Here is a 12,734-nt window from a genome sequence, read left to right on the forward strand (position 1 = left end):
CAAAATACTAGCCAATAGGATCCAACAGTCCATTAAAAGGATTATTCACCACAACCAAGTGGGATTTATTCCTGGGCTGCAAGGTTGGTTCAACATCCACAAATCAATCAATGTGATACAATACATTAATAAAAAAAAGAACGAGAACCATATGATCCTCTCAATAGATGCAGAAAAAGCCTTTGACAAAGTACAGCATCCTTTCTTGATTAAAACTCTTCAGAGTGTAGGGACAGAGGGTACATACCTCAAGATCATAAAAGCCATCTATGAAAAACCCACAGCGAATATCATTCTCAATGGGGAAAAACTGAGAACTTTCCCCCTAAGGTCAGGAACATGGCAGGGATGTCCATTATCAACACTGCTATTCAACATAGTACTAGAAGTCCTAGCCTCAGCAATCAGACAACAAAAAGAAATAAAAGGCATCCAAATCGGCAAAGAAGAAGTCAAACTCTGACTCTTTGCAGATGACATGATACTTTACATGGAAAACCCAAAAGACTCTACCCCAAAACTGCTAAAACTCATACAGGAATTCAGTAAAGTGGCAGGATATAAAATTAATGCACAGAAATCAGTGGCATTTCTATACACCAACAAGACAGAAGAAAGAGAAATTAAGGAGTCGATCCCATTTACAATTGCACCCAAAACCATAAGATACCTAGGAATAAATCTAACCAAAGAGGCAAAGGATCTGTACTCAGAAAACTACAGAATACTCATGAAAGAAATTGAGGAAGACACAAAGAAATGGAAAATCGTTCCATGTTCATGGATTGGAAGAACAAATATTGTGAAAATGTCTATGCTACCTAGAGCAATCTATACATTTAATGCAATCCCTATCAAAATACCATCCACTTTTTTCAAAGAAATGGAACAAATAATCCTAAAATTTGTATGGAGCCAGAAAAGACCCCAAATAGCCAGAGGAATGTTGAAAAAGAAAGGCAAAACTGGTGGCATCACAATTCTGGACTTCAAGCTCTATTACAAAGCTGTAATCATCAAGACAGTATGGTACTGGCACAAAAACAGACACATAGATCAATGGAACAGAATAGAGAGCCCAGAAATGGACCCTCAACTCTATGGTCAACTAATCTTTGACAAAGCAGGAAAGAATGTCCAATGGAAAAAAGACAGTCTCTTCAACAAATGGTGTTGGGAAAATTGGATAGCCACATGCAGAAGAATGAAACTGGACCATTTCCTTACACCACACACAAAAAATAGACTCAAAATGGATGAAAGACCTAAATGTGAGACAGGAATCCATCAAAATCCCAGAGGAGGGGCGCCTGGGTGGCTCAGTCGTTAAGCATCTGCCTTAGGCTCAGGTCATGATCCCAGGGTTCTGGGATTGAGTCCCGCATCCGGCTCCCTGCTCCGCGGGAGCCTGCTTCTCCCTCTCCCACTCCCCCTGCTTGTGTTCCCCCTCTCGCTGTGTCTCTTTCTGTCAAATAAATAAATAAAATCTTAAAAAAAAAAAAAAATCCTAGAGGAGAACACAGGCAGCAACCTCTTTGACCTCAGCCGCAGCAACTTCTTGCTAGAAACATCACCAAAGGCAAGGGAAGCAAGGGCAAAAATGAACTATTGGGACTTCATCAAGATAAAAAGCTTTTGCACAGCAAAGGAAACAGTCAACAAAACCAAAGACAACCGACAGAATGGGAGAAGATATTTGCAAATGACATATCAGATAAAGGGCTAGTATCCAAAATCTATAAAGAATTTCTCAAACTCAACACCCAAAAAACAAATAATCCAATCAAGAAATGGGCAGAAGACATGAAGAAACATTTTCCCAAAGAAGACATCTAAACGGCCAACAGACACATGAAAAAGTGCTCAACATCGCTCGGCATCAGGGAAATCCAAATCAAAACCTCAATGAGGTATCACCTCACACCAGTCAGAATGGCTAAAATTAACAAGTCAGGGAACGACAGATATTGGTGAGGATGCTGAGAAAGGGGAACCCTCCTACACTGTTGGTGGGAATGCAAGCTGGTGCAGCCACTCTGAAAAACAGTATGAAGGTTCCTCAAAAAGTTGAAAATAGAGCTGTCCTACGACCCAGCAATTGCACTACTGGGTATTTACCCCTAAGATACAAATATAGGGATCCGAAGGGGTACATGCATCCTGATGTTTATAGCAGCAATGTCCACAACAGCCAAACTATGGAAAGAGCCAAGATGTCCATCAACAGATGAATGGATAAAGAAGATGTGGTGTACACACACACACACACACACACACACACACACACACACACAAATGGAATATTATGCAGCCATCAAAAAGAATGAAATCTTGCCATTTGCAAGGCCTGTTTCTCCCTCTCCCACTCCCCCTGCTTGTATTCCCTCTCTCACGGTCTCTCTCTGTGTCAAATAAATAAATAAAATCTTTAAAACAAAAAAAAGAATCACTGGATAACGTCATTACTTCACAAACAAATCATGCTCATTCTAACTCTGCATTTTTAAATTCCTGTTATTGCTCTTGTCCTTACCTTTATTTTAGAGGCATATACTGTGGTGAATTGGAAACCCCAAAGAACAGGCATAAAAGAATGTGAGAAGGTAACAAAACTATACAAATGAAAGGATTAATATTCATTCATTTGGACCTCAGAAACTCAGCAATTTCAGCCACATACAATGACCTATAACCACAGAAGTGATCCCTAAGATTGAAAAGGAATAAAAATAGCCAAGAAGGGCGCCTGGGTGGCTCAGTTGGTTAAGCGACTGACTTCGGCTCAGGTCATGATCCGGGAGTCCCTGGATCGAATCCCGCATTGGGCTCCCTGCTCAGCAGGGAGTCTGCTTCTCCCTCTGACCCTCCCCCTCTCATGTACTCGCTCTCTCTCATTCTGTCTCTCTCAAATAAATAAATAAAATCTTAAAAAAAAAAATAGCCAAGAAAAATCAAAGACATGCTGTTACTTCCAGTTTTTCACCACAATAAATTGGAGTCAGCAAGGAGGAGTACCTATGACAACTAAGAAACATAGAAATGGCAAGAAAAACAAAGAGACAAGGGAAAAACAAAAGAAACAAACAAAGAAAAAAAAACACTGAACAGGACTAAAATACCAGTAGTGACTTAAAGTGGAAATGTATAAGAAGCAGACACATTAATGAAGAAAGAAACAGACACTGAACAGCAATGGCCATAAAAGAAGAAAAAGAAAAATAGGGTATAAACTACTGAAAGTGTGGGGTAATTAACTGAAAGACAAGCCAAATCCTATATAAGGGTATTACCATGCCATATTAAAGCACACCAACAACACAGCAATCTGGGAACATATTTTGTCTCACAGATATGAGCCATATATACTTTTACTAAACACAAATGACTCTAACATAGTGTAACTGTCATGAGCAGTAACTCTGAGTTAAGAAAATGTTCTAATATGGTTGATTCAACACAAAAACAAGTGCTTTAACAAATTTTCCAAAACAATTGTATCCTAAACAAGTCCTGGCAATTAATGGGTAGTTAATTAACAGAAAATATAAATCTTCCAGAGATCTATGACTTTTCTCAAATGACTATGACCTCTACTCAAAGAGAGTAGGGTAAATACTCTGATAACTTTTACTTACCAGTAGGAAGATCTTCAACTTTTGCAAGGTCATTCTCTTCTATTCCAGGCATTCCTGCATCACCGCTTCGTTTGATTTGTTCTGCCCAAGTAACAAAAGATGTAATTCTTTTTTTTTAAAGATTTATTTCTTTTAGAGAGAGAGACAGACAGACAGATCAGGGGAAGGGGCACAGAAGAGGGAGAGAATCTCAAGCCGACTTCATGCTGAGGGCGGAGCCCAATACAGAGCTTGATTTCATGTCCTTGAGCCAAAATCCAGAGTTGGCCGCTTAACTGACTGAGCCACCCAGGCACCCCAATAATTCTTTTTTTCCCCTTATATAAATTGAAAGTGTTTTGAAGGAATGTAATAATCAGTTTCTAAAGCAATAGGCTACATTGACTGCATATCTTTATATCTTGCTTTGGACATAGTTGTAACTCTAAAACAATTTACTCTTTTTTCTTCTCTATCAAGAGATCCAAATTTGAAACAACACTGACACCTAATCATAACTGAACTAAAATCAAGCAATATTCTTTATGACTGAAAATGTTCACTTCAAAGTGAGTAGAAAAGTCAATATCCTATTAACACAAAACAAAATAGTAATACCTTTCCCATGTGGAATATGATTGCTTGAGGGTTCTTCATTCTTATCTGCAGCATTCTCAGCTACTCTGGGAATGTTTTTAGGTACTGCGTGATTGTTTATACCCAATTCATTTCCATCTTTTGATTCAAACTTGTGTGACTTTTGCTGTTAAATAAAGATTTGGTAATAGTAAATATTTTTTAGTTCAAAAGATTAAATAATTGACACAACTACCAATTAAATGTTCTGAAACAGTTCATTTTTTGAAACATATACCATGGGTCCAAATTCCAAACACTTGGAGATGTGGGATATAATATTATTTTCTGTTCAGTTTTTAAAACCTAATATGAAATAAAAGAATAACACTTCTTAAAGTCTCTGATTATAGTAAATGGTCTAAAATGTTAGGAAGAGGTAATTCTCTTTGGCTATGCTGAAGGAGTGATGCTGCAAGAAGACAGTCTTGCTTGGAGGTTGCTATGGAGGCCTACAGCTGGGCATTATCCCGGGTGCTATGGGCAGGGTGGGTTCTCTATAGGCCTACGTTGTAATCGAGCAGGATGGTGGACTACAGGAGGCTGGCACATGGGTGCCCCCTCAAGTGTGATAGATGGCTAGTGACATTGCCAAGCTTTTCCAGAAGCAGAAACATATGGGTGGAAAATAGGCAAACTTCTTCCTAGGTGCACTGGCCACCCAAGCATAGGAAGTAACAGCAGAACAACACACAGGTCAGTATTCTTTCCAACATGCTTCTAACCCAATCATCTCCTTGGAAACTTGAATCTTCAGATAACTGGTTAGGCCTGATTCAGTTCTATCGGTGGGCCAGTTTTGCTTTTATATTGGTTGAGTGGCCTCAGTGGAAAATTGAAAGTGGCAAGGAGTTAAATACACATACTTGTGTTGCCACATAGGTCCTTCTACTTAAAATTTAATGCATATATAAATGCTCTGTCAACTCTAAAGCACTATGCAATGTAATCATTAGTAATGTTATAAAAAACAATAGTACTAAAAAATCTAAAGGAAATCTAGAAAAACTGAGTCAAATTGTAAGAATTTGTCACAATAAAGAAGAAAAGGTGTTTTGACAATCAGGTACAGGTATTCCAGTATGCCTGGCAGATAAAATTAACAATAAAAATTTGCACTGTGCTTCATAGTTTACAAACTGCTTTCAAATCTATCCTCTAGTAAAGTGAACAGTTTTGGGAATAATGAAGTCAAACTGAGGCTTAAAGAAGTTTAGTAGCTCATCCAAGGTTACCAAGATAGAGAATTGTGGAGAAAGGATTCAAACCACAGTCTTCCTCATTCCCACATTTCCTGGGAGCCAATTCTGAGCTTAATATTCAATGAGTGAAATGATAACACTGAAATTTTTGAACATGTCAACAGGAGGGCCGAGGGTAAGAAAATCTATGAGGTACAATCTGAACAGGCAGCCTGCTTCTCTGTGCATTTCACTATAATGCTGTATCATAAGGCTATTTCTATAGTACTCTTCGTAGATGTGGATAAAACAAATAATATTAAGCAAAACTTAAAGTCAACAAATTACTGTTCAAAAATACTTTTCCATTTAAAATAGTTAATAAAGACATTGTCCCTTTGATGCATTATTAAAGATAGTACCTTTATGTGAATGGACAATAGCAAATATTCTTAATAAAATTAGATGGCTTTCTAAATGCAATGTTAGTGATGTGGTAAGGGGGCTACCTGAACATTTTTTAAATAAAACTTTTTATTCTGAAATAATTTTAGACTTACAGAAAAGTCATTACCCCTCACCCAATTTCCCTTAATGTTAACATTAGTATGGTCCATTTGCAAAACTATGAAACCAACATTAGTACATTATTAACTGAATGCCAGACTTTATTTAGATTTCACTACTTTTTCCATTATGCCCTTTTTCTGTTCCAGGATCCAATCCAGGATACTATATTTCATTTAAGCTCTCATAGTCTCCTTAGTCTTCTCTGAGCTACATCAATTTCTCCTCCTTTGTATCATGAAAGCAGAAAACAAATGAGTATGGCTGTGTTCCAATAAAACGGTATTTACAGACACTATGAGTTTCTTATAATTTTCCAATGTCATGAAATATTCTCTGGTTTTTTCCAACCATTTTTAAATGTAATAACTGTATTTTGCTTATGGGTAGTATGGAAACAGGCAGCAGGTGGGATTTAGTTTGCTGACCACTTCATCAGAGTAAGTTCTAAGATAGGCATGTGCTTGGTTAAAAAAAATAAAATCCCTGACTACAACTTACACTTGTTTCCTATAGCTTCCATTAGATTTGTTCCAATGAAAAAAAACAACTGAAATTTCACAGAATCAACTTATTAAGGTAGTAGACCAGGGAATGAAGGATAGGGAGTAGGATTAGGCAGCTGGCCTGAAGGGTAAGGGCTGGTGTGCTACCCTAGAAAGGAGAAGTTCTCTAAGCCTCTCCATTCCTCCCACTTTGTTCCATTTAGGGCAAAATAAGGGTAAAGAAGAACTGGAGAGGACATTAGTCAATTAATAATATAAAAATAGCCTAGTACACACTTGCCTGGAAAAAATGGAAAAGTTCTCTCATCTGTGCTTCTTGGGAGAACAGAAGAGAGTAAATTTATCCCCTTATTTATCTATTACACTTGTAATAATGCAATTACAACAGCAAACCCCTCTCTTCCTTTTGTGTTCTACTATGCTCCTCTAGCCACCCAGTGTCTCAGGAATGCCTTCAATGCCTCTATGCTGCAATGGTAGCCCACTCAGACCTGTCATCTTCCAACAATCTATGTTCACATCTCTCCAAGGTAGGCTGTGGATGGGAGCAGCTAGTCCACTTTGTAGATTCAAAAAATGAAATAGAGAAAGAACACTGCCCTCGATATCATGCTCTAAAATAGTGAGTTAGCTAAGAACAAAAATCTGGTTTCTTTAACTTCTTGGCCTGTAGGTAAGATGTTACCACTTTTCATTATTCCATCTCTCTTTAAATCACAAGACTTTTTACAAAACATGGTTAGTCAGATAAGATTACAAGGTGCAAAAAAATGAATGTCCTAATGACCAGTAATTTTCAAATTCCTTCCATTTCAAGCAGGGGCTTCACAATATATATCAAATGAAAATGGATAAATTAATAAAAGAATTTGCACCCCCAAAATATGAATCAAAATAATGGCTAGTGTTTCATTTCTGTGTTTTAAGAAAGGAATTCAGAATAACAGAGATTGATACTTAAGGAAAAGGTGTCTCAAGTTTTTTCTATTTCTTAAATGCATAAAATAAGAAGTAACTGATTTGTCAATAAAGTTGTATCCACTTTACAGTCTGAGAAATATATTAATAGCAAAAATATTTAACTCAAAATTCGTTTTAAGAGTTGAGGTTATATTTTTGCAGATGTCTAATTTACTCAGCAATAAAAACACTGCAAGTCATTTTTAGAAATTGGCAAGCTAGAGTATTTAAAAATACAATGTTTTATGACAGAAGTACATATTTTAATTTCTAAATTACAAGATTTATAACAAGAACATATTCTGATTTAAGTATTTTTTAAATTTACCTTTTGTTCCTGCAAAAACTGGTCTGCTAATTTTTTAATATTTTCTTCATGCTGTGCTCTTAACTCCTTGATCTGTTGTCCACACTGAAAACTAAATTACAAAGTCATTCTTTTAGGCTATATTATCTTGGATTGACTTCTCAAAGTTGTCTAGAAGTTGAAAACATACATTTAAAAGATAAAGCATTCAGTTAGCAAGAGAGTGGGCACAGAAAGACAAAGAGCAGATATAAAAAGAGCTCACAGTCAAAATTCTGAGAATATTTGAATCTTTAATAGAGGATAAAGAATACTGATAAAGCTAATTAAAGTAACAGAAATTAGAAAGATGAAAAATTATTTTTATAAATTACATTTATAAAGAAACAATTATCAAAGCCAACTTCAAACACAGAAGAGAAAAAACATTATAGAAGAGAAAACCATGAGACCAATATATAGTAACAGATGAGAAAACCTAGAATTATGAGAGTTGATAAGGAGTGGCAGCAGATGATTTATCCAATAGATAGCATTTTCAACACAACTGTAAGAGTTCTAAACCATAAGAATAACAAGAATGGAAGGAACCAATAAATAAGATAGAATGGAATCAAGAAAAAAGGTGAAGGAACAGAACAGATAAAAGATTGAGAATTTTCACTGGACAAGTGGCCACAGAATACAAATAATACCATTCGTGCAAAAAGAAACAAATAGTTACAAAATATACAGAAAAATGTTAACTTTCACCATTAAAAGTACAATTAAACTTCTTATATGTATATATGGTAGTACTTTATTCCTATACTAGCAAAATTAAGTCCGAGTTATAAAGGCCAATGTTGGTAGGGGTACAGGAAAATATTTACATTATAAATTAGTACAACCATTTCAGAAAGCAATCTTTCATATATGTGATAAAAGCAACAAAACATTCTGTCTCAGGAATACTACATTTGAGAATATACACCAGTGAAATAACATAAGAGGGAGAAATCCTTTTTGCATAAAGGTTTTTATAGCTGGTATTCATAACAGTATGATAAGGAAAACTCCTGCAATAGTCCAGCAACTGGGAGAGATTAAACAAACTTTGGTACATTAACATGCTGGAATGATATATTACCTTTGAATACGCTAACTCTCTAATTCTATAGATATATTGAAAATCATTGGATACTATTAGGTTAAAACACATACATGTAAATAGATGCATATTGATAACCTACAAGAGTAAGAAGCCAGAAATGGATACATGGTACTTTAAAATATAGTTCATCTTTCTAATTTTGGGTATGCAGACCTAAAAAAAACCTTTCATTATAAAACTGATTAAAGATATAAGAAAGGTTTTTAAAGAGCGAATGCCAGAAAGAGGTTCCCCGACCTCCTCACCAACTGAGTGTAGAGGTGTACGCAAGAATGCAGAGCAGGGAAGCAGCAGCTTGCACTCAGTCCCTAAGCTGTTCTGGGGACACCTCCCAGTGTTGGCTTCATCTTCTGGATGCCCCTCATAGAGAACCACAGATTCTCCTGTTAGTCTTTGCACATCTAATGCAAAACTCAGGCCTTGAACGATTTTCTGGCTCACAATGAACTCTTCTACATGGGCAGACTATACATACCTTGTAAAAGATACTTTAATGGCGTTTAACATATCACAATAAAAAAGTGTGGATCTCAAAGAGGCACAGAAAGACAACAGAAAAGGAATTTAAAAGACCTAAGGAAATGAAAGAAGAAAAGGAAAACAGAAACCAGAAAGGAAGAAATAAATGGTCCAAAAGTTGGACAAATATTCCAGATTCATAGCTATTTGTTGCATATAGCATCTCACCTCTCATATTCTAACCTCTTCACAAGGTAAGTAGTGTTCTTCCTATAGTCCTGAAGCTGGTCTTCCTGTCGAAGAAACTCCTGACGAAGTTCAGCAAGTTGCTCTATCCACACAAGGTAAGAATCAAAGGAATAAAGTTTACTCATTCTAATACTTCTTATCAAGAAGTTACGGGATTTTTAAAATTTATATACACGTCTCAATTTCTTTACTCAAACTCTCAGGCAGTTAAATTATATAATTAGTACCACATTTAATTGCCTTTTATAATGCATTGGCAATAAAAATTTTTTTAAAGAATTATTTATTTATTTGAGGTGGGGGAAAGTGAGTGAGCAGGGGGAGGGGCAAAGGGAGAGGGAGAGAATCTCAGGCATACTCTGCACTGAGAAGGAGCCCAACGGGAGGGGCTCCATCTCATGACCCTGAGATCATGACCTGAGCCAAAACCAAGAGCCGGCTGCTTAACAGACTGAACCGCCCAGGCGCCCCAGCAATAAAATTTATTTTAAAAACAAGATAGCCTTGGGGCACCTGAGTGGCTCAGTTGGTTGGGCTTCCAACTCTTGGTTTCAGCTCAGGTCATGACCTCATGGGTTGTGGGATCAAGCCCCACACTGGGCTCCGAATTCAGCGGGGAGTTGGCTTGGGATTCCCTCTCTCCCTCTGATCCTCCCCCTGCTTGTGTGCACATGTTTTCTCTCTCCCTCTCTCTCAAATAAATTAAAAAAAAGACAGCCTCAGTGGCTTTGACATCAATCAGAAATATTAAAAAATTATACATTTTTTTCATATTATGTAGGTATATACTAACTGTGGAAACAGTACCAAAAAAAGACAAAAGACAAAAACCAAAAAACCCTACTTAACTCTTTAAACCTATCTGCTTTATAAAAGGGGAGTGGGGAATCATATTTTTTAGAGGTGTTGGCTATGGATACAGGATTCAAGGTTTCTTTTTCATTTTAATAACATTTGACTCCCAAGTTAAGTGCAATCACTTTGGATCTCATTTCTAGTTCTGCTGCTAATGCTAGGACCACATATACTATAATTATATTTTCAAAGCTCATAATTTCTGGACAAGAGCTTGAAGTTTTAGTTGTAATGAACAACATGAACTTCCAAGCTGAAGAGTAGATGAAATGTGGGGCCTTTATTTCCCCCCAGAGAGGGAGAGGGTGGGGAGGGGCAGAAGGAGAGGGAAAGAGAATCTTAAGTAGGCTCCATGCCCAGTGCAGAGCAGGAGCCAGGGCCAGGCTTGATCTCACAACTCTGAGATCATGACCCAAGTAAAATCAGGAGTCAGAAGCTTAACCGACTGAGCCACACAGGCGCCCCAGATGCTCTTTTGTTCACATTTAATCCACAATCACCCACCCCACATTTTCTAGAGTTGCTCCCTCTTCACATGACCCTACAAATAAAAGAAATTCAGCCAGAGAAGAGAAACATCAGTTTCTGAAAAAGAGGATTAAGAAAATTAGCTAACAGCTTTAGCAGTAAGCAAAAGTAGTGAGAAAGTCTTAATTTTTATAAATGGCAACAGAGGTCTTTTCTGCATAAGTAACATTTCTTAAGACTAAATATATCTAGGGGCGCCTGGGTGGCTCAGTCGTTAAGCGTCTGCCTTCGGCTCAGGTCATGGTCCCAGGGTCCTGGGATCGAGCCCCGCATCCGGCTCCGTGCTCAGCGGGAAGCTTGCTTCTCCCTCTCCCACTCCCCCTGCTTGTGTTCCCTCTCTCGCTGTGTCTCTCTCTGTCAAATAAATAAATAAAATCTTTTAAAAAAAAAGACGAAATATATCTAACCATAGTATACCAATATTATAACATCTACTTTTCATGGAAGGCTTCTAAAATCAGTCTTATTACTTTAAGGGCACTCCAAAAATGCTTGGGATATAAGTTTTCAAAAAGCAGAGGTAAAATATATTTATAATATAATTATATACATGTAAAAAACTGGACTAAAATAAAAATATTTCAAAGTGCTACCAGTGATTATGTTTAGTGGTAGGATTCTGAGCATATTTTTTTCTCTTTCTAAATTTTATTGTGGAATCATAACTGTGACAATGACAACAAATAAAAATTTTAAGGTCAGATGAACATTTGTTGAAATGTATAAATAAAACATTTAACAATGCGCATATCAATAGTTATTGTATAGTATAATACTTAGGTGTAAAAAGTTAATGATTCACATAAAATGTTTGTAGTTGATAATCATGTTTACATATTCAAGCCACATATTTTTATTTAAAAAATTTTTGAGCTATAACACTGTATAAATTTAAGATGTACAACATGTTGATTTAATTCACTTCCCCACTGTGAATGACTTCCACTGAAGCACTAGCTAACACCGCCACTGTCTCACATAATCACCATTTCTTTTTGTGGTGAGAATGTTGAAGATCTACTCTCTCAGCAATTTTCAAGTACCTAATACAGTATTGTTAACTATAATCACCATGTTGTTTATTAGATCCCCAAAACTTACTCATTTTATAACTGAGAGTTTGTACACTTTGACCAACATCTCCTCATTCTCCCCACCCTACTCCCAACCCCTGGTAATCACCATTCCATTCTGTTTCTGTAAGTTTAGTCAAGCCACATTTTAAGTTTCTTCTTACTCTATTAATTCTCCAATATGTAAACATGGTTGATCTCCATAGTTTTTCATCTCTGATATCTACCTCAGACAAAAATAGAAATCTGACAACAAGTATCCCTGAATAACACATTACTTGATCCCTGGCCCCATCTCCTAAGATATAGAGGACTAGAGGTAGCAGAAACTCTGGCCTCAGCTATGGCTGTTGATTCTACAGAGACACTGAGATCTCAGCAAGAGGCAGTGACAAAAAGTCTTGTAGCCTACAGATATTTAGCCAGTTCAGTGAACCTGTATTCAGGCAGGAAAGGTTCTAGAACTAAAAAGTTACTGCAATTAAAAAAAATAAGCACCAGCAAGCAGCTACTAGATAATGTACCTCAACTGGTGGTCTGTAGGCTTCTTTTTCCCACATTGTAAAATAACTGAAGTAGCTAAGTTTATCTTCAGAATGAACCTGAGGCTTAGTATGATTTCAAGATTTGGGATGGCTTCTCCTCC

The 12,734-nt window shown here is 36.8% G+C and overlaps 1 protein-coding gene across 2 annotated transcripts in view; it reads right to left on the reverse strand.

Annotated features, from left to right (window-relative positions):
• The window catches only part of GOLM2 (golgi membrane protein 2), a 114,172-nt gene that overhangs the window by 65,064 nt on the left and 36,374 nt on the right, over nt 1-12,734 (reverse strand). For both annotated transcript variants that reach the window (XM_045900177.3, XM_045900178.3), the window contains exons 3-6: nt 9,612-9,714; nt 7,793-7,883; nt 4,233-4,377; nt 3,636-3,716 (exon numbers count right to left, since the gene is read on the reverse strand). In XM_045900177.3, the coding sequence (XP_045756133.1) occupies nt 3,636-3,716; nt 4,233-4,377; nt 7,793-7,883; nt 9,612-9,714 (420 nt within the window). The remainder of the gene's footprint in view (nt 1-3,635; nt 3,717-4,232; nt 4,378-7,792; nt 7,884-9,611; nt 9,715-12,734) is intronic.

This window comes from Mirounga angustirostris, unplaced genomic scaffold (assembly GCF_029215605.1).
Source record: "Mirounga angustirostris isolate CCGP_5_RB_7025 unplaced genomic scaffold, mMirAng1.0.hap1 SCAF_9, whole genome shotgun sequence".
Taxonomy (NCBI): domain Eukaryota; kingdom Metazoa; phylum Chordata; class Mammalia; order Carnivora; family Phocidae; genus Mirounga; species Mirounga angustirostris.